Genomic DNA, 25,147 nt, shown 5'->3' on the forward strand with positions numbered 1-25,147 from the left:
GATGGCCACTGAGCGCTTTCACCAGGCGCGCGATGAAGAAGGGAGATCGGCTCTGATGGATGAAGCGTAGGACTGGCTATTGAATGCGAAGTGCTCGTCCAGTTGTGACCTCGCCTCGCAGTTGGATGAGCGGACTTGTAGACTCTTTGCTCGTGCTCGATCGAGCAAGGCTGTGCATGTGATGCATGATGTTTGCGTTTGGGTGTAACTTTTCGTGACCACGTGACTTGATGTGTGGCACGTTGCTAACTTAGCCTGCCGCGCGGCGCTTCCCACCAAAAAGCACCGCAACGCATGATCAGCATCAGCCGCGCGCGTCGCGTATCCTGCCGCGGCGCTTTGTCACAGCATCATTTCATTCGTGATTTGACACACATCAGCGTATTTTATTTGCTATGCTTGCTGCTGCCTAGGACGAATAGCAAGGTGGGGAAGACGGCATGCAACTCTGACTGAGCAGCAGTCAAGAGTGACCATCCCGCCAACTTGTAGCCTGCTGGCTGTGATCGTCGCGCGGAGTCTGCCTGATCAGATTCACGATTTATATAGGCTGTTAACAGGCTATATATGCATGCATGGGTGCTGCTGCGCACAAGCTGTAGCAATCGTGATACTTGCCACTTTCCAACGATTTCTGTAGGCCAACTGCGGCATAGCTCAGTCAGAGTCAAAGTCTTGAGTCATGTTGGCTCGCCTTTGAAGTCACGAATCAAACATTCATCAGGGTTAGGGATTGGATCAACGCGAGCATCGGATCAAATTTAAAGACAGTGTGAGTGGTGAGTCACGAGCTCGCGAGCCTAAGTCCACATTCGTGATTCTTGATTCACGATTGCATGAGTGCAAAGGTCGTTGCGTGCGTGGATGGCATTTGCGTAGGTAGGCGAAGCCTCAATCACTGAATCGTGAATCAAGAATCTTGAATCGCGGACTTGGCTGCTCAAATCTCATCTCAGCCGTCAGGCGCTGGTAGAGAGCTTCAACAGCATTACCGCCCAACGGCTCGCGGCTCGCGACTCGTACTCACGACTGTCAGCTACCCGCGCACGCCTCCACAACCTTGTGGCCACATCATCAACTATCGATCCTCAATCAGCAATCATCACCTGCACACTCACCAATACGCTTTCGCGCTGCCAGAGGACACTCACTCGCCACGTGCGCTGCCCATTGTAGCCCTTACGACGAATAAAGGCCTATGCAGAGTGGCACACCACGCGAGCTGTTCACACCGGTCTGCTCAGTCTTCAGAGGCTCGAAGCCGAGAGCCAACAATCTCGTGCTCGCCTAGGGACATCAGCCCTTGTAGAACTCGCTATCAGCTCGCTGGTAGTCAGCTGATCCATCCATCCGCAGCTATGCGCGCTGAGCAGCACACGCTTCGCTTTGCCATTTCACGCTCCCCCTCTGAGCAGAGATCGGAAGCCTGAAAGCGCATACAGCATGCCTCTCAAAGACGGAATGTCGCCAAGCCCCGCTCACGATGCGGAAGCTGATAAGCAAGAGTGTGAGTGCAGCGATGGGGCTTGGTGTTTGGTATAGCTGCTTAGTCCACTCATTCGACGGAAAGCGGCGAGTGCATTCGCAGCCTCCACGCAGCTGGATGCCGTTTCGACCGCTTCGGGTGCTGCACCACCTTCACATCCCTCTTTGAGACCACCCCTGGCTCGAGACCATGGATCGGGTTCAATTACCCACGGCGACTCGTACCGCTCATTCGTAGATGATCGACAATCGATGATCGAGCTCATACAGCAGCAGACGCACTTGCATTCCTTGGTGCATCAGCGAGAGCTGTTGAAGCGTGCAGCTAAGCGTCGAAACCTCACTTCGCTGGAACAGCATACTCTGACAGATATCAGCAGGACCTTGCATCATATGCACGACGTTCAAACAGCCCTGGATCAGACTGCTTCTGGCAGCGCGCCGCGAGGACTCGGGTTTCATGTCGACGCCTCGGGCAGCCGCGAGGTGAGGCCTAGCCAAATTCCACTTGACGCGAATCAGCTTAGAGTGGTCCAAGCTATGCTCGGAGGCCTGGGGCTTCAGCAAGTGCTTCCATCCTCGGAGCCACCTGGGCAGTCCACACCAAAGCAGTTCGGTGAGTGTGGCGCGAGGAAGAAGGTGTTTGCGCCAGCTAAGCCGCTCGAAAGTCCGATAGGCTGATAACGGTGCCTCACGATAGACGACGCACTTGATAGCAACGCATCAGACACTTCGAACGAGCAGATCAGATCCAAGGCACCTTCGGAGGCTCAGCGAAGGCTGAAAAAGGCAAAAAAGGCCAAGTATAAAGCACGAAAGAAGGAGCGCAAGAAAGCATCGAAGGACCGCCCGGATCCGGTCGTCGACCGAATCGTCACGTCATCCCCTCTACACGATGACGAGCGTCCACAAACAGCAATAAAAGAGGACGAAGAGCTCTCCTCGACAATTGCGTCCGAGAGCTGCATACCACAAAGAGCGCACCCGCAACTGGTGGATACTTTACCCGATGTCGACAAGAATCCTGCCCAAGTTTCGTCTCCTGCAGTGCATTTCTACAGCCCCAAGAGCGGTCTTCGAGGAGCTTGGAGCGCCCCAGCGTCACCTGCGCTTTCCGCCGCAGACTCGTTTGTCGCGTCAGACGCCGATATTTGCGAAGTCCTGATGCATGCAAACTCTCCAAGCCTGAGTAAGAGAGGCATTTCAGAATCTCTTGCTCGTCGTGGACTCGCGCTCTCGAATTCGACGAGAACTCAAGCATTGCGCACCGATATACTCGCCCGTCATAAACGCGAGGCCTCAGCTTTTGCAGGCCTCGAACCAACCACTATACTGAGCATCTCGTCTTCCGTAAGTAGCCCGCAGGTGCTGCAGTGGTCTGTTGAAGAGATAACGGCTCAGCCTTACGCATCGGTGGCAATTTCTCTACGTGCCCAGGCGAAGCTTGCACTCAAAGCGACTCAAGCACCGAGCAGCAGCGACAGTAGCGAGTCGCGCGCCACCCTTCATCATCAAACTTCCAGCATCTACGACAAGCCCTTCGGCCAATCGTATTCTGGGGCCCAAAAATCTATCAACGCAGCCGGCCATGACGCTCAAGATCACAGAAGCCTCACAGGCGGTCAAGGCTCCCGAATGCAACACTTTGACAGCCCGGAAGTAAGCGAAGACAGTGAGTCACGCTGCGTGCAGCTGAACACGGTAATTGTAGAAGATCGTAAGAAGCCAAACGGCCCTTCGGCCTCCCGCACGCTAGCTCGCGGTGGTAAGCGACAAGGTCCAACGCCATTCGCGGTCGACGAAGGTTCAGAATCGGACAGCTCAGAGTATGCAGCGAGCCTGCCACTGCCAGATTTGATCTACGGCGACGCAGCTCTGCCCGCCATGCCAACGATGGAAGAATGGCCGGAGAGCCTTCGCGAGCAGGGCTACGAGCCCATCTATCAGCCCTACATGCACATAGCAGATCAGATGGACGTGAGACGTTGCGCTGAAGCAAGCCGAGACGGCGCGGCGCAAGTATTCAAGGCAGGTTCGAACATGGTCACTTGCTACTGCCGCGCCCTCGCCGCTTCGCTCCTCTTTGTGGTCAAGAACGACGTCGGAGACATGCAGCTCGTCGGCTGCAAGAAGAGCGGCAACGGGGGTGGAAGTGGTGACCACGATGACAGTGCCTCCCTGGGCGGACAATACTCGGACTCTGAGCTCTCAGAAAGTAGTTCTCTGTCCGACCAGGATCCTTTGGAGTCTCGGACGGGGATACCACGCGCAGATAGCGAGTACACCCTAGCGCGCACAACACCTGGCAATAGCCCAACAGCTGTCCGTTCCAAAGGCGCAAAGCACGTCCTTGAACAATACCTTCAGAAGAGACGCCGGGACAGTTCCCAAAGCGTCAGCTCTCAGCAAGATTTCCCTCCGAAAGGTACGAGCGGAGCAGCAACCATCGTCAGCGCTGAAACAACAGCAGCGATGATGAGAACTAGCAGCGGAATGGCCAGTCTTGATTTGAGCGGCACGGCAGGACGTCGTTTGCAGCCTGCGGCGGGTGAGGGCCTTTCCAAGCATGCTCCCCTTGCAAGGGCGCATCGAGCTGCAAGAGTGTTTGCTGGCCAACGTCGCCTAATCATTCGAAGCAATCGCCCGTCCCGAGGCCCGACAAGTCATGCTGCCCACAGCACGGCTCAAGTACAGCACCGCGTGGCGGAAGTCGCCCCGTTGCGGCTGCACTCCGGACCCGAGCATGGGGGCTTGTGAGTGACAATGAGTGGTTTGTGGTCCGACGAATGCTGAAATCCCTCTCCCTGCCAGACCCCGACCCAAAGTAGCTCGTAATCTGCTTTCTAGACAGACGAGGCCGCGACTTGTAGGCCCGCTTGCTGAGGACGATCGTCTTCGACTTCTCTTTCGAGCCTCGTCCCAGTCTTCCGGAGAAGGAATTCTTGTACAGACTGAGAATACAACAAGCTCTTGACCCTCTTACGCAGCGATGAGGCGCCCTTGAGGAGCTTTCGTCATCTTGGGAAACCTTCTGCTTCGACAACTTCTTCTATCGCCCCACCAATGTCTGTAGCAACAATCCAAGAATATCGACTCTACGTGACTTTTGTGTTCCAAGCGTTCACACCCTCGTCTCCGAGCCAAAGACACGGTCGCACTTCTCACATACCTATCAATGTACCACAAGATCATATCCCCGCCATGTCGTAGAGCTACACCACAAGAGAACCTGCAGCCAAGTCGCCTTCGGCAAATGGGCTAGCTCAACTAGCAGTTGCTGAGGTGCAGTTGGGGGCAGCCGAACCTTGCGCAGAGAGTGAGTCAGACTGCGACTGCTCGAGCAATTGCATAGAGTCGCCGCTGCGAGAGTTCGCACAATACAGACACGCATTGCGATTCACTTCGAATGCGAACGCCCTGACTGTTTGACTTTTGACTGAGGTTGGTAGTCTTGAGTGTGTTCTTGTGTATTTAGAAATCGCCTGCTTGCTCTCGTATGGTGGCTTCTAACTCTTGACTGCTGACGCCGCGTTACGTCACGTGTTGCGGCCCCAACACGAAGAACCAGGCACAGCACGCGCGCGTGATGGGCTCGAAAGTCAAAAGTGTCCACGCAAAGGTAGGTAGGACGTCAAGCTATCACCGTACAACCACTAAACAAATTATTATGTCTCGACACGGCTACACATACGATTCCGGACTCGGTACTGATACGGATCACATTGCCCCACCTGTGTCAGGTTAGGATCCTTTCAGTTTTGGCCACGATCGCCGAGCACTTCGTCACGCCTGCACCTCTTCCTTCGCTTCACCACCACAAGGCGCCTCAAGAATGTTCACCACACCAAGCCGACAGACGTTGGGTGGAGGCTCGAGGAGAAGTCAGAGCTCTATCCCAGGATCGCGAGGTGCGACACCAATGAGCTTCAGAGAATCGCCAGCTGCGAGTCTGGCAGGCAGTCGACCTCGAAAGGATGTGAATCGCTCTTCCCCTACTTCCCGCTCAGCAACTTACAGGGACAGGAGATCTCACCTTCAGCCTTACATTGTTGATCCGGAGTCCTCTGGAAATGTGAAGGGCTTCGTGGGGACGTCAGGAGACGCGATGGCCGTCGATGATGCGGAAGGGTCTGTTGTGGGAGGCAGACGCGCGACACTGTTGGACGAAGGCACAATACTCGCGCGAGACGACGTGTATGTCGTCTCGGCTTCGCACAAGCTACCCATCGAGGTAATGCAAGCGCTAGAATCTGCTGGTGAGCGATGGGCCAGGTGATGAAGCGAAAGTTGGCAGGCTGATCGGTTGGGAGATGAGAGAGCGCCGCCTGACGTATTTCTTATGACGCTGCGCAGAACACTCTCGTGATGCAATCACATCAGCCATGGACGCACGGATTGGCTATGCCTACGTAGCATTCAAGGATCGCTGTTACGCATGGTGCTTCTCTGGCAGCACGCGGGTCGCGCCAGCCTGCTACGTCTTTCCTGCACCCCCGCCCTCCACTCAGGCAGCGCCGAACACTTTCCCACCCTTTTGCGCGTTTGTGGAACGATCGTCGGGTCAAGAGCCCGGACTGCTGCTCGTCTCGCGAGAAGGAAAGGTGCGCTTGTGGAACAGCATCGCATCTTCGCGCGCTTTGAGCGAAGACGCGCACGAACTCGACGTGGCGCTCGGCGCAGGCGAAAGTGTCACCTCGCTACAGCGCTGCCAGACATCGGCCTTCGTCGTGGCCACGAGCCAGTCCCGGCTGCTTCGTCTGGACGTTCCTCACCGAGGCGGTAGATTGCAAGCAGAGGTCTCCTCCTTCTCCCAACCGCGCGGCTTTTTTGGGCGCTTCTTTGGCGCTGCTGCTACCTTTACCCTTGGGGGAGACGAAAGCTTCAGTGTGACTGCAGCTCCCTCTCCCGATGCCGCCGACGCGTGGACGCTGTATGCAATCAGTAAGCGAGGGGTTCAGAAATGGGGTCTTGGCGAACGGTCAGGTGGCGAGACGATGATCGCCGAGCAGGATCTCCGCCAGCCTATCGCATCGGTCTTGTTTGGACTGCCAGAAAAGGATGATGGATCTGGAGCTGATACAGCAGGTCTGGAGCTCTTAAGCGGAGCAATCACTACGAATGGTGCGCTCCTCATCCTCTTCGAACACAGCCCCACCTCTGCTGGTATCATTTCCTTTGGCGTAGCTGTTGCGACTTATGAAAAAGTGGCGAGCTCGTTCGTCATTTCTCGCGCCGTGCAGCTGCACTACACTCACGCAAGGTCTGCGGGACCATCGGATGCGCCACGTCTCATCGCGCCGTACGGAGGACCGGTCCTATTCATTCAATTCGAGGACGTAGTCGTGCTCAGACTGCTCGAAGATGACTTTGAGGAGGTAGTCAGCCTCAAACACCCTCTGCAGAATCGCTTCATGGGCTATGGAGCCGAAAGCATCGACGTGGAACGGGAGACGGACGTTGTTGGCGTGCCCTTCTTCACATCGTCCAGTGGCACGCTCTTGGTTGATGTCTGGGTCGGCGCAGCAGCTGCATTGGCGAAGAAACTTTGCACTCCTAGGGAACACACTGCTGTGCGAACGGAACGCCTCATGGTCAAGCTCGAGCAAGCTGTCTTCTTCGGCAACAATATTGCAAGTCCGATATCGTACGATCTGCCACTCGACTTTGAAGGCGACCTTTCCCTTGCCGCCGAGCAGCTCAGCACCAGCATCGTGACCTCAGAGACGCAAGCACTGCCCGATGTAGTGGAATTGCGGCTGCATCTGCAATACCGCGCTGCACGTCTGCACGATTTGATTACGTTCATTGCGAGCAACAATTGCCTCCAAAAGCTTTCCCATAGCAGCCGTCGCCGCCTCTCTTCCGACGCTGAGCTTCTCGCTGCAGCTCTCGAGGTCTGGCAATACCACGGCGCGCAACTCTCTGGCGCTCGCGGGACATTCGGCACCCTCAGTCCGCTTTCGGTCGCCATCACGAAGATCATGACGGAAAGCGGCCAAGCTACGCGGGACGACGTGGTCAGAGCATTCTTCCGACATCACTTGCCGCAAATACCTCGGGTTCTGGATGAGCTGCTACATCAGACTAGCGCCCTCTCGTCTAGTCCGCTGGACCAGAGGTCCGTCTTGATACTCGAAAGTGCTCGGGTCGTGAATATCATCTTCAACGCAGCTAGAGTGTTCCGCAGAGACTCTGGCAAGGTGTACGCCTTTCAAGCGACACAGACGGCATTCGAGGCTTGGTCCATCACTGCGAGTGACCTAGACGTGCTGGAAGGACTATTCCACACGACTTTACGACTTGTCAACGAGCGGACCAGAGAGCTCGGTACAGCGGTCGACGCCAATGTGCAGGAAGGCTTCAATACCGAGGGCAGTGCGCCTCTGTCGCCGGCGCGTTTGCAGAAGGAGCTCAAGCTTCAGCTATGCGAACTGGCTTCGAATGCTCTTGCGACTTTCGAGGAGAGACTTGCGTATCTGAATGCTTCTGCACAGACGGGAGACCAGCCTGCTCATCAGCGCGACTACGCCCTGTTGGAAGCGCGTTACAGAACGGCCAGACCGCAAATGATTCTGCCGCTGCTGGCCGTGGGCCACTCTGGTCGAGCATTCACACTTGCGGAACAGCATGCAGACTTCAGGACGTTGACTTTGCTCAGTCACCAACTAGAGGCGAGTCAGGAGGCGGCACGACAACGAGCGGAAAAGTATTTGGATCGATACGGCCAAGCTTTCGCATTTCAATTGTTCCAATGGTACATTGAGCAAGGCAGGCTGCGGACTTTGCTCGATGTCCCAGACAAGTACAGCCCATTGCTGTTGGACTTTTTCGAACGGTCCGACAATCCCCGGTTAGCGTGGTTACACGACATTCTCCTGGAGCGGCATTCGACCGCATCTCGGACTCTTGTGCAGATCGCCGACTCGGAAGGCAAGGCAGCGCAGAAGAAGCTCATGCTAAGCCTGGGCAAGCTGGCGCATTGTGCAGATCTCACAGAGGCTCAAATCATGGCCGAAGATGAGCAGGACCAAATCGAGCTCATCGACGATCAGCTCGATATGGTCAACGCGCATCAGCTTCTCCGCGACTTTTATGAAAGCGTGATTCCTGGTTGCAGTCGCGATGTGGAGAATGGCTGTGCAGCGGTGAGCGAGGCTGTCGCGTACAATCTGGAGTCTTTACCAGCTTTGCATGCTGTGAGTAATGTGGCGTGCCTATGTCGAGTCCATCGGTCCGCTCACCGATTGCGTTTGAATAATTTAGTGGTATGCCTCGGCCGTTCGAAGTATTCTGCGTGGAGATGTGGTATCCGCAGAGGACTTGATCGACTTGCTCACCTTGCCACTTGCTGCCGACGATCGCATCCATGACTATACCACCGCACTTGAAGTTTACCTGCGAGAAAAAGTGAGAATCATGTCTCACGTGTTCAAATCAATTCTTAGCTTTTTACTGATGCAGCTTGCCCCTATTCTCCAGGGCACTTCGGAGGCTCGTCTCGATGCCAGTCTCGCGTCCGTGTGGCTCAGGATCCTCTTGCGGGACGAGTGAGTACGATGTCAAAGACTGAGAAGCAGAGTCGACCGACTGAGTCTGACCTTATCTGCTACAGCTGGCCGTCCATCACGGACACGTCAGGCAAGACTGATGCTGAATTGAGTGACCAGCTCAGGCACACGGCACTATACGCAGCACTCAAGTGGGCTGCCGATCATTCTGGTAAGTACTTGTGCACCCCGCGTTGCCTTACCTCAGCGCTGATCGAATTATGCGTTTCGTGCGTTCATAGACAGCGCAAAGCAATTGGTGCTGGAACCTCCGGAGATCATGGCAGGGCAGCCAACGGCTGACCTGCTGAGCGGCCGATTGCGGGGAGTTCCAGCTCAGCAGGTACAGCTCATTCTGGCTGAACAAGAATCTCAGCTGGAAGGACTTAGGGAGCTCTTTGAAGGTCCCACGCAGCTCAGCAAATGGTACGAGGAAGTCAGTAGGATAGTCAACGACGATGTCGAGACGACCCTTACTCATGCTGAGCAGAGCGGCGACTATAGCGCAGAAGGGAGCGAGGACATGCACGGCTGAGTCAGCAGCCGGCTGTCGGTTTCGTCTAGAGTGCTACATCCCAGCACATCAGTCGCAGACGCGAGCGGTGCAATGCATTGCATTTGCGAGAGCAGTCTGAATTTGAGCGGACTTGTGAAGCACGTCCAGCACGACTCGTCGAATGGTGCCCCATCTATCGAGGCCCAGGAATCCTACTCATCCCGATCGGCCCCTCATCGATTTCCCTGCCTTGCGCTGCGCCCGCTTCTTTTCCAGTTCCTTCCTTTTCGCCTGTTCCTTTTCCGATAATTTGCTGAACTTTTCAGCATCCGCTTTGCGCTTGGCCTCCTCTCTCGCTTCCTTCTCCTGAGAACGGTGCAGGCCATCGCGTATATGTCCGTCAGCCCTGAATTCGTAAAGCATAAACCTCGAACGTACTCACAGCTTCTCTCTGCTCTTTGAGAGATTCATCCAGCAATTCCTTGTCCAGCTCCGCCCGTGTTTTTCTCAGCTTGGTCAGGGTGAGGGCACTCAACCTTGCCGCACCTAGCTCCATGGCATCCAGCAGATTGCAAGCTGCTTCTACGAGCGCTAGACTAGCGCGAGCTTCGGTGATGTTATGTGGGGCTCGGAGCGTGAGAACGAGGCTTCGTGTGCGTTTTTCTACGGGGACAGGACTGCGATTTGGGAGGTCCTGGTCAGCTGACAATCAACGCACACGCATCAGCTGCGTACGCCGTGCAACTCACCCATTCCAGGGTCGCTCGTGAGGCAAATCGGTAAGAATGAGGCTTTCCAGAAGATCCTTTGCAGGCCCATTGATGGCAATCTGCAGACCGACTTTATCCCGATGCGCATCTCCTTTAGCACCTTGCTCGCCGAGCAGAGAGTCGCTAAGATCGCTAGTCTCGCTGAGCACGACGAAGCGCTCGTCCAACTTCCTCGCAGATGTTTCCGCATCGCCAGCCAGCTTGGTGAAGGTCAAGTCGAATCTTCCTGCCCTGGATCGTCTCAAGGCGGTTTTCGAAATGATGGCGAAGACGCCGGAAACGTTGTCTGGAGATTGGTAGGGCAGTGCAAAGTGGAGCGAGAGGGTGTCTCTGGCCGATGAGGAGACTGTGGCTGCAACAATGTCCCCTACGAAGTGGTAGAGAAGAGCGAGAGGGTCGTGGTAGGGCACGAGCTCAAAGTACGCGTGCAGGCTGTATGCAAGAACAGTCGAATGCGATGCATGAGTGACGGCTGACCCGGGCTTCGATCGCCTCGACCACTTACCTGTTGACGCCTCTGCGTCCGGTAGCGAACAAGAGCGCATCGCCAGCTCCGTTCCACACCAGGTGCTCCTCCCCACCGCTCGCTCCGATTTCTGTACCCTTTCCTACCACTGCGAACTCATCAGCTAGCATGGGCACAGCCACATTAGCCCATGTCTTGGCCACCGCTTGATTCCGAGCTTTGCCCAGCAGGTGCAAGAAGATGTACAGCGCAACGAGGAGCAAGAGGGAAGCCTCCACCTTGTAGTCGATGGGTCGGACGGTGTACTTCTGAGACCAGACTGGGAAAGTGTAGTTGCTTGTGTACCACGTCTTTGCCTGTAGGACGTCGGCGACGCTGCCGCTACCACTACTAACACTGCCTCCCAGTCCAAAAGGCAGCTCGACGGCTGAGAAAGGTGGGGGCGCAATGGAATCAGACATCTCGAACCTGCTTGGCGTTCCTATGTACACTGCTCCGACTCACCGGCCGCACCAGTGACGAGCAGCGCGACGGCGCACACGACCCGAGCAGCTTGGCGCATCATCCCGATCTCAAGGCACACGGATCGGAGAGAGTGATCTGCGCAGAGTCGAGGTCCGCGGAAAGAAGACTGTCGCGTATTGAATGATGAGTTGATGACCTCGGGCGTTTGAGAAGATTCTTGATGTACAGTCAGCGTATCGAGGCAGGCTTGTGCGTGCCTGAGCGGGAAGCCGAACAAGCTAATGAGGGTAAAAGGTGGCGCGAGCGCACCCATGCCTCGAGAGATCCCGCTGGACACGTGGCTGCCAAGCAGGGAAGAGGCCATCGCGATCCCCCGATCGCTTCCCCAACACCCGCATACAGCATACACTCTGACTGCAGATTCACCGCCATGGCACCTTGGCAGCAGCCAATTATTCACGCCTGCAGCGTGCGCTGCGTGGGGCGCGAGAATCGCAACGCGACGCGCGGTAAATCCGCGGAGTAGCGTCCTCTGCATGGCTATAGCGTGGCGCGCAGCATTTCATGCTGCTCGCTGCTGCTGAACAGGGGTCAAGTCATCAATCGCCGTCACCAGCAGCAGTTAAGCGCGCGGTGAACCAAGCTGAAGACGTATAGGCGCGGCGTGCGGACCCTGGGTCACTCGAGCACTGCCAAACAGCCTGCAGGCGAAGCTGCGATATGACCTTGACTGACGACGGCGGTGGTCACTCCCTTTGAAGTCCGATTGCACCGCGCACATCACATTTGGCTCTTCATTTGCAGCTCGCCGCCTCATCTTTGCTTTCATCACACACCCCGTTCTGACGACTATTACGACTTACGATTCACCTGGTCAAGCAGCAGGCATACGCGCACCTGCTAGGGGCGAGCATTCTCACGACATCAACGTTGCGGCCTACTTGACCACCGCCTCCCTCAAGGACCCCATCTTGACCCTTCACGACTTTTCTTAACGACTCCCTTCAAGACATTTGACGACACATATACGAGCATACGGATCCAAAAGAATCTCCTCGTTGCCGCCTGATCAGTAGCATGCACACCTCACGACCTAGCTCGTCTGCCAGGCACAGCGTAGGCTCCAACGCTGGTAACGGCTTCGTGTATGGCGGAGCAGGCTCGCACGTAGCCTCGAGCCCAGGTCCAGCTTCACCTACCTCTCCCGCTCCCACTGGAGCCTTTTCAGCGCACGATGCACGGACGATGACTGATTCGCCCACCGTCGTCATGTCCAACATTGGCTCCATACTGGGTCGACGTCACTCGGCCGCAGCAGGCGCAGACAGGGACAGTCCGTCGCGTATGAGTGTGGGTGATGACCTGCCTCACATGCCAGCTGCGCCCCCTTCGAGGCAGACCACGCTATCACCCCCCATCAACTATTCTCAACCGAAGTGGGCTCCTCCCGCTACCATGTCCGCTGCAATAAGTAGCGCACAGGTGGGCTGGGCAGGTGAAGATTACGACTCTGAATACCACAGCGAAAAGGCGGATGCCATGCTTGCGGGATCGCCTCGCGAGACCGCATACACGCAAGCGGATTCCAAGCTGCGGAGACTTAGAGGTCAGAGCGTGTTGCTCGAGAGGGAAGCGGCTCGAGTGCGGGACAAGGGCGTACAGAAGCTTCGAATGAGGTGGAGAGTATTGGCAGGCACCACGGTGCTGCTACTGCTCACACTCAGCGCCTATGTACTCGCCAGGTACATTCTCGCTTTCCTCAACCTCTCACCTGCCACCTTTCTTCTGTCCGACGCTGCCGACGGAACCTCCAACTCTCCGGATCCTCAACTCAGAATGATGGCGCTCATTGCAGTCATTGTCTCGGCCATGAGTACCGCAGGAGTGCTGGCGAGCGGCGTATACCTGCGCTTCTCCAGAAAGACATCCTGCGGAACGTACTTCATTTGGATCACCGCAATTGTCAGCACGACGATGAGCGTTGCCTTGTGCGTCGTCAATTTGGCACTCATACTTCTCTGGCATCAGCGCTACACATCCGGAGCAGGTGCAGGATCGCCGCTAGCAGCAACGCGCGATGTGGGACAACGCTGTGCGGGCAATTGGGACATGGACATTCTGTGGTCCGCAGCTGAAAGCTCGCCCATCGCCAAAGTGGACAAGGACAACACCAACTGTTCCAAAGACCCCGCCCACACTTTGAGAATGTTCCTCATAGCAGCCGGCGTAAGGTTGGGGTTGTTTGTGCTTTTCAGCGCCTTCTGGATGGCAGCTCTGGGCCGCTACAACACCACGCTCAAGTGCAGGAATGCTGCTGACGGTGATCTTCCTTTGCCTGAGCAAGAGAGCGCAGAAATGCATCGACTTTTGCAGCTCGAGCACGCTGACGATCAGAAGACTCTCGACTCGGTCCCTGGCGCATGGAAGGGCAGCGTTCGGGCTGGCAATACTGCGCGAGGAGGTGGCTTCAAATCAGCCAAGTTTGGCTACGATGAAGAGACGCTACGAGGAGCCGCGCCATCGCCTGCTGACTTCCAAGAGGTTCGCAAGGCTCCAATCATCCAGACTTATGGGGACGGTGGCCTCGTCGGCGAAGCGGACGATGATGGGCTGGAACCTGGAGAGGAGATCTTTGCCGAAAAGGACGTCGTAGGCGGACCTTCTCACCGGGGCGCCGGGCACGTCGTATTTCCGGAGCCTGAGACGCTCGCTCCACCTAAATTGCAACGCTTTGCATGGCAGCGGGAAAGGTCACGCTCAGGGTACGAGCCTGCTGGTGCTGTGGAAGTCTATGGCAACATGGCACCTCGTCGCGAAGATGACGACCCCAGCGCTTTCGGTCATGGCCATGGGAAAGAGTCTAGTGCCGGTGGCTGGGGAGCAGGCATGCTCGGCCGAGTTTGGGACTCGTTCTGGGCCACGCCTGCCGTCCAAGATGCGAGCGAACATCCACACGACCTCACTCGCACACCTGCACAGACCTACCGAGACTCCTTCGTGACTCAGTACGAACGTCATGCTGATGTCCCGCACTCCGCGCAAATCGAGCGATTCGACCAACGCAAGGAAGACACCATGACGCCGGCAGATCACTTGTCGACAGATCACGAGCGAGGACCTTCCAAGCTGGGCATCAGCGGATGGTTCCGCCGAGACGCGAGTCAAGCGAGTGGCGGAGTAGGAGAGGGTGCTCAAGACGTGGGAAGTTTCCCTTCAAGCCGCGAGCAGTCTCTTGCGCCAACGAAGCATGCTCGCACCCCTTCGCAAGAACGACGTGCGTCACAGGCTCGTCATGCTGCGGCGGCGCGTTTGGCAGTCTCGGATTCCTCGCGCGATGGCGCAACAGCGCTCAGTCCACGCTCCAGATCTCGCTCTGAGCTGCGCGCTCGCGAGGAACAAGCGAGTTGGAATCAACAGCGCCGCAAAACCAGCCCATCTCCGTCACGAGGTGCCCACGATGCGTCTGGGCCCACTTCGTCAAGGCGTTCGAGCTCATCTCTAGGCGACGAGCTGCCGCACATGCCCAGCCTCATGCATTTGCCTGCCCAGCCGACTTCTCGCGCATCGCAGCAGCCCAACCTCACCGCCCACCAGCCTTCTTCCACCCCTTCTTCCGAGCGATCGTCGGAAGAATTCGCGGGCTACAAGTCCAACGACCCCGCTTTCATGCAGAGACGCGGATATGGAAGCGGAGTGGACGGATACTCGAGCGCTGAAGATGATTATGGATCCGATCAAGGCCATGGCTACGGCTCTGGGCACCCTTATGGTCTCGGTGCTGGCGAAGAGGATGATGCGGACTTTTGGGATCCGAACGCTCGGCTTGAAAATACTGGTCGACCTGCTCCTGTACAAGAGACGCCGGTGTACGTTCGGACGTTGGGCAAGCTCGTGCGAAAGCTCAGCGCCATCGCTAGCGTTGGCAGCGAGGAGAAGAGCGTGCTGGAGCGTAGCGGCAGCAATGCTTCCGCCTTTGATCCTTACACGGCCTCGGGATCGAGCGCGAGGAGAGCTAGGAGCAGGAGTCACCACTCCAGAGGACCATCTGCACCTTACGACATAGTCGAAGAGGGAGAGGCGGAGGACGCCTCGCACGCTCGACCTGACAGACTCTTGCCAGGAGGTTGGAGAGGGGCTCGCTGAATGGCGTGAGGCGGCGGCTGTGTGCCGCCAGCCCGCTGCTTGTTGGCACGCATGATTTCGATCGCTTTCCTCTCTTCGGACCTTCTTCTTCTCAATCAGAACGCTTTGGGATCGCTTCATTTTGAATCGGACACTCTTGCATCTTCATTACAATTGCCTCTCGCCTCTCACCAAAGTAGCCAATAGTTTCGAATTAGTTGAATGCGATGCATTTCGTCTCGCTGCATAACTCGAAAGCACGCCGCACTTGACATGACAGACACCAAGTGTGCAGGCGGATCGGTGTTTGTGCAGCTATGCATCTCAGGACAATGACGAAGTGATGCGCTTTTCGTCACCTGGTAGCTTGACTCGCCACATGACACCCGGCTTCTGCCTGCGTTCTGTGCCATTGTTCCACTGGGCCTGTTTCGGCAGCTGATTCGAGTTGGCGTACAGGTAGCCGTCGTCCGCTTTCGAGTGTCGTGGGGGCATACAAGTCAGCTTACGATACAAAGCGACGCGACTGACTCGAGACATCGCTCTACTCGCCTGTGACGCAGCTGTCCAACCAGAAGAAGCGAGGATCGCGAGCAAAAGGTTCGATGCGGCTCGTCTCGTAGTTCCACCTGAAAATGGCGGACTGCTCAGGCGCGAGCAGGTAGATTGCACCGTCGCTTTCGCAAAAGCCATTTGTCTGGCTCCCCTTTTGGCCCAGATTTTGGACCGCGTACGAAGCTTCGAGCTCGGCTTGATGTCCGTCTGCACCGTCTGGACCGTTGTCCCGCAGCAGGACGCTGGTAGGCACTCTGTACAGGTACTGGGAGACAAGAGGGCTGTAATAGAGCCATTGACCGTCCGGCGAAAGAGCGATGCCGTCGAATCCTTCCTTGTTGCTGAGCTCTTGTTGACCTCGTATATCGATGTAGGTGGGCACGCCGGCGTACGAGGCCCGATTGTTGTACGTGTGCAGCATGGAAGGATGCTGCTCCAGTCTTCGCCACGAATGACCCGTGCCCAGGTCGACAACGATGACTGCATTTCGACCTTCGTTCGAAGAGTCTACGACATATGCGACGCCTTGCCCCGACTCCGTCATGTTGACTCGTAGATCGAACCGCACGTCGTTCATGGATGAATCTGGAAAGTGGACGTCTCCAGGAAAGGTGATCGTCTGCTCCACTTTCCCCGTCGGAGCGTCGAATCGGATCAGTTTAGGCCCGCCCACGACGGCATAGGCACTTGTGGATTTCTGACCAGCGGTCATCACCGTTGGTCGGCCAGTATCGAGCGCCCAGAGTCTCCCTTTCGGATCTGTGTAGAGAGCTTGCACGTTGATCAGCTTGTCTGTGGTTTGCGTAGCCATGGTGTAGCCCGTCAAGTTGGAGATCGTCTGATTGATCAGCGATTCTGGACTGTTGATGCTTGCGTCCGGCCACGCTTGTTCGGCGGTCAGGTTGACGATCTTTCCGATGGTGTATGCGTAGTCGCCGCGTGTGTAGCAGGCAAACAAACTGCTGTTTTCTGCCCCTTCTTGCGCATAGACGGCTAGTCCGATAGGCCACTGGTCGTTGTAGAGATGCACAATCTCAGCCAAAGGACCGTATCTCCCATCGTCGAAGTAGAGTGCAGGCACCGAAAAGTCGCCCTCAGCAGTGCCTCCGGTGATGCCATCTGGAGCTACCGAGGAGCTTGGCGACGGGAAAGACTGGCCAGAGGTCTGAGTGGCGTTTACTGGCGCTGAAGATGTCCGACTGGAGGTCTGTGCAGCTGCCAGAGCCAAGCAGCTGGCCAGGAAGTAGAGGCGTGTCAGCAGCATCTTCAACCTTTGAAAGTCGGCGTCCGTTGGAACAGCACGGAATGGTCAAGGGAGTGAATAAGCAGTTGGCGGTTCGAAGGAGTGAGACTACGTCGTCTGAAGGACATGATGTCTTTGCATCAGAAGTGGAAAGGGGATCTGCCGGGCTGCAGGGGGACCCAGGTACATGTTGATATTGTATAAGCAGAGGCACGAGTCTCAGTGGCATGGATGCGTGGCTGCATGGCTGCCTTGGATGGTCAAGGGTCACGAATTGTGGAGGGATCGAACCGATTTAGGAGAGTCGACCGCGGGCAAACCGCAGATCTGACGCTAATCGATTGATCTCCTCCGCCGGTTCGGCAGAGCTGCCGATTTGGTGTCACGTGAAAGTTTACTCCATCTACCACGCAGAATCAAAATGCAGTCGAGTCGAAAGTCAGAAGAGTCTTGGGGTGAAGACCAATCGTGAATGTGGGTTCAGTCACGAGTGTTGAACGCATGTAAGCAAGCCTTCTCGAGCTCTGGGGTGCGGTCACTCACAGACATCGTTGGCGAAGGGATCGTGATTGCTCGCGATGCAGGCGCCTGTCGCCGCGCTCTTGCGCCCGAATGCCACAAGCCGACGAACATGTTCTTGGGCCGCGCGCGTCTGAGGAGTCAGGATTCATCGGCGGTGTGACGACTGACGACGGACTTGACGACGGACCAAGATGAAGCACGGGTCTTGTCCGCCATTCAAGCTTGTTCTCTTTAGGGTGCGCGCGGTGGTTCAGAGATGCGCACATGTATGTATCGATATCGCTTGTCGACGTGGAATCACAATGCCGTCCAGCAGGCGCTGCCGCATAATACACTTACTCACACTCGTGACTCTCGACTCGCGACTCACCACTCACCACTCACGACGTTAAACGTTCCGATCCCGATCGAGCGCCGAGGAGACCCAAGCGCCCGCAATCATTCAGACACCGCGTTAGTAATCTTCTCGATTAAGTTCTTCGCTCGATCGCTTCTTCGCAGACTTGGGCGCCCGGTCGATGGCTTTGGCGGACTTGCAAGAGGGCAATTAAGCGTGCATGATGCCGAGACGACGGGAGTGCGCGACGTGGAATGTGCCTGCGCGAGCGCCTCTTTGTGTGCAGTAGTAGTAGTAGTAAGAGCTACCGTAACGGGATCCGGCTGGCCGAGCACATGAACCGTGAATCACATGAATGGTACTGGTACACAAACACACTCGATCGTGATTGCGGCCGCCGTCGGACGAATGCTTCCGCACGAAGAGCGCGGTAGCGGTCATTTACAAGTTGTGAGTGTGAGTTGCTTGCTGCACGAGTCCACGGCCCACGTCACTCACACTGACGAGCTGCAGTCATGAGAAGTGTCTTCGTCTTGACCTGCATTCACAGATGCATGCAGATGGATGGGCCACACACATCTTGGCGGCTCCTGCGGTTTCCGATCGTGACAGCGCCCAAGCCACCGACAACATGTACCATCGAACACCAGCCATCCAGCCATTCGTGATTGAGGAGTGAGTCGTGAGTCGTGGGTGATGAGTGGCGAGTCAAATCCGCGCGGCCCTCAGCGATTTGTTCGACCATACATGCATACATGCTGTCCTTCTTCATCCTCATCACACGTGAATCGGTCAAGAAGTGACGTGCGGCCAAGCCAAAGCTCACTGCCACGCTCTCTCTTCTAGCCCGACCGTGCAAAGTTGCTCGGCGCACCCCAGTCTCGTGTGGTTGTGCGCGCAGCATGTTGCTGCAGTGTGAGTTCCACGTCTCCCACGCCGCCGATGACTGCCCAGCGCAATATAATCGCGTCAACGTGTCGGTCAAGCGTGCATGATGAGTTCGAGTCATACAACATGCAATGCTGCTCACCTCTTCTGACTGCTATGCAGACCATGATGACTCGATCGTGCGCACGCACGCGCGCGTGCATGCGTGCAGCGGGCTGCTGCTGCTGCATGGCTATACGGCGCGAGCCGCCCGCGCGGATGCCGCCATGCAGTCGATGAGATGCGTTACCCGCGCCTGCCCTCGCACCCTCCCCCCACGTACGCCCGGCCTACTTTGCCCAACAACCTGAAGACGCTCGCTCAGCGAGCACGTGCACCTGCTTGAAGCTCCTTACTCGACTCATCAAAAAGTGGATCATCCTCGTCTTGCAAAGGTTTGGAGACTGACTGGAAATCAATCTGAGCTGCTGTCATTCATTCCTCTTGAGTTGTCCAGTCTAGCGGTCGTCCTCCATCCAGCTCTTTCCCACCAAGAAGGCACGCGGGGCGGGGTTTAGGCATGGCATGAATGGAAAGCGACGCTAATAAGCCCAAGACCACCAAGGTGCTGTGCTGCATGCAAGCTAGTCGTTCCCGAACTCTGAATCGTGCAATCAGAATGTCGTTCGACCGGTGACCTGCTCCTGCGAGGGGCTTCCTCCCAGCAGGGGGGTCCCGTTCGGATCTGATCCGGTGCTGCTCGAACGGATGAGTGCCGAAAGTTCACCCGGCTGCTCTCGTTAACGTGCTGCTGCTGTCGTGAGTGCATGGCCACCGCGCCCGCCGTTCCTGAGACGAGCAGAAGCGGACATATGCGGCGGGCGCGGCGGCCGTGTTGGATATCACTCATGCATGTATGCTCCTGCTGCTGCTCACGCGCCCGTAGAAAATGGCGTTCTGCGCGCTCACTTGGCTTTCGGACGTGACACTGGTGTCCCGCCTGGGCATCCACGCGTGCACACCGTTGGTGTATGTTACAGCTACGCTGGTCAAGTGAGAGCAGGCACATGGCCACTGTGGGAGAGCCCACAAGCATCATCTAGCCGGGCTCAGAAAGGGTGCTCCGCGCCTGTCATGCGAGCATCCATCGGTCAGTCAAAAGAGGCGCAAATTTGCGAAGCTATGACTCCCCCCCCCCCCCCAATTCATCACCCACCTGCCTCACACTCCACCAATCCCCTTTCGCGCACGCGCACGCGCATCAAGCCTTGCCCAGCCTTTTGCCGCAGTCCATCGACTCAGCACCGCTCTTACCTCAGCTTACCGCAACGCTCACAGCACCAACAGTCTCACTGCACCTAACCGCAAGTCAGCACCCTTAGCCGTCGCTGGCTTGTCCGTCTCCAAACCCAACCACCGTCGACCCAAGCAGTCGGCGAGATTCCCCTAGGGGCCCTATACAGCGAACTTCACACAGACCCACCACCATGGTCTTCTCCGCTTAACCAGCCCGCTTACCCAGCGGATCACAACAACAACCCACCAGATCATCCTTACGTGAGTAGCCCTCGTCTGACACGAGTCTTTCCGCGCCGTGAAGCTCACTCGTGCATGCTGTTACTCGTTCTCAGCCGAGCTCACCCGTCAACTTTACCAAGTTGACTTCTCACGCTTCAAGCAACCCCCACCATTCAGCCACCTTGACGTCCTACCCAGGCCGTCCTCAACCTTCGCCATCATGGCCGCAATCGATCAATGCCCCGCTCAATTCCTCGAGCAATACCCACCTCAACAAGCACAGCTCCAACGCCTCACCGCTTGTAGTGGCTCCCTCCCCATCACCGACACCTAGCACCCTCGACATCATTCAACAGTTGTTGAACAATCATCAAAATCGCGATTTTAGCAAGTCCTCAGCCAGCCTAGTTGGTCATCAGCAAGGTTCTACGTCTGGCCAGACCTCGCAGCTCCCGCCGCACGCGTCGCATCAGCACCAGCAACAAGCAAACTTGCAGCCTCTTCCGTCGTATCTCAATCGACCGTACGCGAGGTCTCAAACCAACTCGTTCAAGCTACCGCAACACAGACAGCGTTCCCTGCAGGTGCCCCAACAGACGTCGCACCAACCTCGTTCGGCCCCACCGACTTCCGACTCTGCCCGTTTCCCTCAGAACGTCCAGAACCTCGACCAAGCCCAGTATCAACGACTTTTACTCCAAGCCTTCGCTTCCGTGCCGTCCAATTCTGCATCTCAGTCTCACGTTTCAGCTTCGTCTCCGTACTTCTTGGCTCCTCTTCCGCCCCACCTCGCTCGCGCCATCCACACCATGACCACTTCTACACCTGCTCAAGTGACTTCGAGCCCGGCCATCGCTGATATTTCCAACCCTGCAACTAAGTCTATCGAAGGTGAGTGGCAGGCCCCGCTGAGAGATTTCCACCGTCGGTCCACTCGACTCAGCCTGACACTCGTTCACTTGCAACGGTGCACCACAGACGAAAGCTTCAGCTTGGGACCCATGTCAGCCGATGATCCCGCGTGGCTTGGCCACGGTCTTGGCCGCCCCGAGGACGACTTTTTCAGCTCTCCAGAGTGGACCGACCCTTCGCCAGCCTTGACTTCCTCATTGTCGTTCGATGCCCACTCTTCCTACGACCCCAGCCCGCTTTTGGCCGACAACTACGAGGGGGAGCTGCCAGAATTAGCTGGCTTTCCCCTGTTCGGGCCTGCACCTCCCGACGCGTCTTCGTCCACGGACGGTAGTGCTCAGGTTAGCCCGGTTCAAGCCCTTCAGCGGGAGTTTGCAGCCCACATGAGTGCAGACGCAGACTTTACTCTCTTTCCAGAAAGTGAGGCCTCGGCAGCCTCTCCCGGCCGACGTTCGCAGATGGCCTTCAGCCGCGAGGTGGAAGACCCTGCCTTGAAGCTCTTGCGTGCCTTGAGCTCCAGCGCATTGCCGACGGTTTCGCCTGAAGCATCTGCTGCTGCTGCGCCAACTGCTTGTGCGTCTCCGCAGGAGATCTCGCTGGATCGCAGCAGATCGACGCCGACGCCAGAAGTGAGCTTCAATCAGTTGGCTAGCAGCTCCAGCACGAGCGGTCGCGAAGGGTCTGCTTTGGAGAGACGTGGTGTCAAGCGTCGTTCTCAGGCCGAGCTCTTGCCGATGGATGCACCTATCCAGTCGCGCAAGTACTCGGCTCCTTCTGCCACCTCGCGCAGGGATGCCTTTCTGGAGGAAGAGGCTGCGATCGCAGCAGAAACGGATGCGGTCAAGGCTAAGCGTATGTCCAATACACTCAGTGCTCGTCGTAGCCGTTTGAGAAAGCAGAAGGAGCAGCAAGCGTTCACGGACAGGATCACAGAGCTCGAGGAAGAAGTAGCGATGTGGAAGCGAAGATGCTTAGCAGCCGAAGCAGGCCGGCTTTCGGATGCAGACGCAGAGGGCAGCGATGATGCTTGAGTGGCCATTCGCTCCTAGACAACCAAATGACCCATGTTGCCATCCCCCAAAAATTGACGCGCCGGGCGTGTCGCTTCTATTCAGTGTTCCCCGTCCCTTCTTGAGAGATGAGCTACGAACCGTGTACCTTTAGTAGTTCAGTTCGCGCTTTTTTTGAATCCAAGTGTTCATTCTTCTGCGTCGAATATGAACGAGCGATTCGCGACCTTTGCGTATGGGAATGAATGGTCATGATTTGATTCTGCGAGGCTGTTGATCCGTGCTCGTACAGCCATCGCGGAGTGAGTGCAGATGGCGTTGTAGCGGGGCCGCCAGCTCAACCAAAAGGCGGGGCGCCTGCACGCGCCGTGCTGCACGATGATGAGCAGCATGCCAATCACCGCGCGCTGGTGGACGCCGCCCAACGCATCCCCGCATTTCGTGATGCGCGACAAATCGAAGTGCGAGCCGAAGGACTTGGCTCACCAACTTTAGCCCTTTCACGTACCACCACCACAATCTTGGTTGACGATCACAGCCCTTGCACGTCGTGCTCAACAGACCGCGCCTACACACAAGCAGCATTCCGCGCAGACCTTTCAGAGATGCCGTCCACAATCCCATTGCCGCCGATCCTGATCGATATTCCCAGGTCACCAGTCTTTGCTGTTGGACTGCCCCTGGCTGCTAGCTTTGCCACGGGATTGTTGACTCGTCATTCCAAGTATGGACCTCGTAGCTTTGTGAGTGAGCTAGCGTCGCTAAGCTTGGCATATGGCGCGTGTTGCGCGACATGCGCGTGCTTTGTGGATGTTACTGATCGCTTGGTACGCTTGTGGGCCCCTACAGTGGTACCAATCCCTCAAGAAGCCAACGCTCGACCCTCCTGCCTGGTCCTTTGGAGGTGAGTCGATGACGCAAAGACTTGCTGTTCTCGCCGCCGCCATCCCGTCTCGCTCCTCCTGTTGATGCCCGCCTTTGATGCGCTTCCAATAGTCGTCTGGCCTGCGCTGTATGCGTCCATGGGATGGGCATCCTTCCTCTCGGTCAAAGCTTTGGACCGTACCCCGCCTGGACTGGGTCGTGACAAGGCTCTGCTGAGCCTCAAGCTGTACTATCTTCAATTGGCTCTCGTGAGTAGTCTTGAAATTTCAGAATGGAAGGGTCGTGATAGAGCATGCCCTGCTGATCCCTCGTTCTTTGGCCACTTTGCTGCTGCAGAACCAGTGAGTGCACTCAAACTCGAGCAAAAGCAAGGGCAGGCTCTCGCTGCTCTCAGAATCCTCAATCGCTGATCATGTGTCATGCGCTGCAGGGCATGGACTCCTCTTTGCTTCGGTGGAGGTGAGCAGTGATGCAGCAGCCTGCGACCTCTTTTACAGGCTCGACCATCGCTTGCAAACGCGACCTCGCTGACATGCTGTTCGGCTTGTCCCGTTAGGATACCTCGGAGCCGCATTCACCGATCTCGTGGCGCTGACGGGAACGGTAGGCTACTGGTTCTACCTCTTGCAGACCGAGGTGTCCAAGGAAGCATCTTGGTTCATCGCGCCTTATCTTGCTTGGACCACCTACGCCTCCTATCTCAACGGCTCTCTATGGTGGTGAGCTTCCCGACTGGGCCCGAGACCTGTAGACGCTCAACCATTGCTCATCATGCTTACTGATGGTTGATCTGGCAGGAACAACTCTGGCAAGCACCTCTGGGCCAATCTCAAGAAGAAGGCTGACTAAGCCCGATTGTGGGAGCATGGGCAACCAGCGCAAGGCATGCGCGCTCGCAGTCATGAATAGCGATGTATTGTGCTAGAAGCGGGGCGCGCCATGTGGAGCCGCGCTGGAATGTCCACGTTCCAAGAGGGATGAATAGCTACCGAGACGCGCCCACTCTTTGGGACTTGAAAAGCCGTCACCTGCACCTGACAATGATCTCTAAGCACCAGCAAGACGCTTCTCGTTGAGCTCCCTTTGCTTGGCGAGCACCTCGACCTTTTCCTCTTGGGTAGCATCGTAAGACACCTGCAATTGACTGTTTCGCAGAAAAGTGGGGGTAGCGGGAGACGTGTGAGACTCGTGGCAAACACTTGATGCCGACTGGCACCATGCGCGGACTCACTTGAACGGATTGTCGGGATGCTTCTTGAACTCGTCGTGCAGCTCGTTCTCGTACTGATTCTTGCGCAAGCCAGGACGCTGACGTGGAGCAGCAGGGCGAGAGGCACGTGCACGCATGGCATGTCAGCTCTTTCCGGGTTCTGGAGCTGAGCAGCACCCGCCTTGTCTCGATCCGCCCTCACCTCTTGTCTGATCCTTGGCATTTCGCGCTCCTTGTACGCCTCGAAAGCGGCCTGTGTGTGTCCGCGCGAGGAGGTAGATGATGCTCAGGACGTTGCTCGCGACTGGGAACACTTGACTCTTGCGAGCAGGTACAGCTGTCATCCGCATTAGACGCACCTTGAATCGCCTTTCGGGGTGCCGCTCGATCGCGCCTGCTTTAGCGCCCACTGCAGCCTTATCCGTCCTCTCCGTAGCGAGGGACATGCTGTCGAGCGACGAAGCGATACAATCAGCATGCATACATTCGGATCGTCTCCAGCATACGCGTCACCCACGCTTCGAGAGCATCGTCAATGTTTGAGGCGCTGAAGCTGGAGATGGCCTCATCTAAGCCAGTGCCGGGAGGAGGTTGAGAAGGCTTCTTTGGCTGATCCTTCTTCGCACCACCTCCCGCCTTCTTGACGGGCTTGCTGGGCAAGCTGGCCTCTTCTTCAGCTAACAATTTCTCCCTCTCTGCCTTTTTGCGCGCCGCTTCGGCCGCCTTTTCAGCTTTGG

At 56.7% G+C, this 25,147-nt stretch overlaps 9 protein-coding genes across 9 annotated transcripts; 6 read left to right on the forward strand and 3 right to left on the reverse strand.

The window, feature by feature from the left end:
* The first annotated feature begins 1,266 nt into the window (after positions 1-1,266).
* Positions 1,267-4,558, forward strand: IE81DRAFT_171937 (hypothetical protein). The gene is made up of 5 exons (XM_025510630.1): positions 1,267-1,507; positions 1,571-2,101; positions 2,186-2,835; positions 2,923-4,238; positions 4,297-4,558. Exons 1-5 carry the CDS (start codon positions 1,444-1,446, stop codon positions 4,457-4,459), a joined length of 2,724 nt encoding a protein of 907 aa, XP_025368727.1. The 5' UTR covers positions 1,267-1,443; the 3' UTR covers positions 4,460-4,558.
* A 569-nt stretch (positions 4,559-5,127) lies between these two features.
* IE81DRAFT_171999 (hypothetical protein) lies at positions 5,128-9,491 on the forward strand. The gene is made up of 6 exons (XM_025510631.1): positions 5,128-5,741; positions 5,839-8,681; positions 8,749-8,892; positions 8,965-9,032; positions 9,098-9,204; positions 9,279-9,491. The coding sequence occupies exons 1-6, from the start codon at positions 5,318-5,320 to the stop codon at positions 9,341-9,343; spliced, it is 3,651 nt and encodes a 1,216-aa protein (XP_025368728.1). The 5' UTR covers positions 5,128-5,317; the 3' UTR covers positions 9,344-9,491.
* A 138-nt stretch (positions 9,492-9,629) lies between these two features.
* IE81DRAFT_324426 (hypothetical protein) lies at positions 9,630-11,499 on the reverse strand. The gene is made up of 5 exons (XM_025514232.1): positions 11,269-11,499; positions 10,804-11,191; positions 10,278-10,730; positions 9,971-10,205; positions 9,630-9,894 (listed from the first exon to the last, which is right to left on the reverse strand). Exons 1-5 carry the CDS (start codon positions 11,327-11,329, stop codon positions 9,745-9,747), a joined length of 1,287 nt encoding a protein of 428 aa, XP_025368729.1. The 5' UTR covers positions 11,330-11,499; the 3' UTR covers positions 9,630-9,744.
* A 436-nt stretch (positions 11,500-11,935) lies between these two features.
* Positions 11,936-15,598, forward strand: IE81DRAFT_324428 (hypothetical protein). The gene has a single exon (XM_025514233.1). It carries the CDS (start codon positions 12,307-12,309, stop codon positions 15,370-15,372), a length of 3,066 nt encoding a protein of 1,021 aa, XP_025368730.1. The 5' UTR covers positions 11,936-12,306; the 3' UTR covers positions 15,373-15,598.
* A 77-nt stretch (positions 15,599-15,675) lies between these two features.
* On the reverse strand, positions 15,676-17,170 carry IE81DRAFT_334852 (hypothetical protein; the record flags this gene model as incomplete). The annotated part of the gene is made up of 3 exons (XM_025515429.1): positions 15,676-15,855; positions 15,911-17,059; positions 17,087-17,170. 3 exons carry the CDS (start codon positions 17,168-17,170, stop codon positions 15,676-15,678), a joined length of 1,413 nt encoding a protein of 470 aa, XP_025368731.1.
* Positions 17,171-17,675: 505 nt separating this feature from the next.
* IE81DRAFT_172027 (hypothetical protein) lies at positions 17,676-18,421 on the forward strand. The gene has a single exon (XM_025510632.1). The coding sequence runs from the start codon at positions 17,928-17,930 to the stop codon at positions 18,345-18,347; it is 420 nt and encodes a 139-aa protein (XP_025368732.1). The 5' UTR covers positions 17,676-17,927; the 3' UTR covers positions 18,348-18,421.
* A 1,588-nt stretch (positions 18,422-20,009) lies between these two features.
* IE81DRAFT_367385 (hypothetical protein) lies at positions 20,010-22,580 on the forward strand (the record flags this gene model as incomplete). The annotated part of the gene is made up of 4 exons (XM_025517078.1): positions 20,010-20,025; positions 20,245-20,432; positions 20,507-21,284; positions 21,372-22,580. 4 exons carry the CDS (start codon positions 20,010-20,012, stop codon positions 22,334-22,336), a joined length of 1,947 nt encoding a protein of 648 aa, XP_025368733.1. The 3' UTR covers positions 22,337-22,580.
* A 205-nt stretch (positions 22,581-22,785) lies between these two features.
* On the forward strand, positions 22,786-24,344 carry IE81DRAFT_303469 (TspO/MBR-related protein). Its single transcript, XM_025512278.1, has 7 exons — positions 22,786-23,058; positions 23,165-23,219; positions 23,312-23,448; positions 23,537-23,541; positions 23,631-23,659; positions 23,757-23,919; positions 23,998-24,344. Exons 1-7 carry the CDS (start codon positions 22,921-22,923, stop codon positions 24,047-24,049), a joined length of 579 nt encoding a protein of 192 aa, XP_025368734.1. The 5' UTR covers positions 22,786-22,920; the 3' UTR covers positions 24,050-24,344.
* IE81DRAFT_291671 (DUF1014-domain-containing protein) lies at positions 24,248-24,892 on the reverse strand (the record flags this gene model as incomplete). The annotated part of the gene is made up of 4 exons (XM_025511915.1): positions 24,248-24,344; positions 24,432-24,508; positions 24,613-24,663; positions 24,770-24,892. 4 exons carry the CDS (start codon positions 24,890-24,892, stop codon positions 24,248-24,250), a joined length of 348 nt encoding a protein of 115 aa, XP_025368735.1.
* Positions 24,893-25,147: the final 255 nt, after the last annotated feature.

Source organism: Ceraceosorus guamensis (assembly GCF_003144195.1).
Source record: "Ceraceosorus guamensis strain MCA 4658 unplaced genomic scaffold IE81scaffold_41, whole genome shotgun sequence".
NCBI lineage: Eukaryota > Fungi > Basidiomycota > Exobasidiomycetes > Ceraceosorales > Ceraceosoraceae > Ceraceosorus > Ceraceosorus guamensis.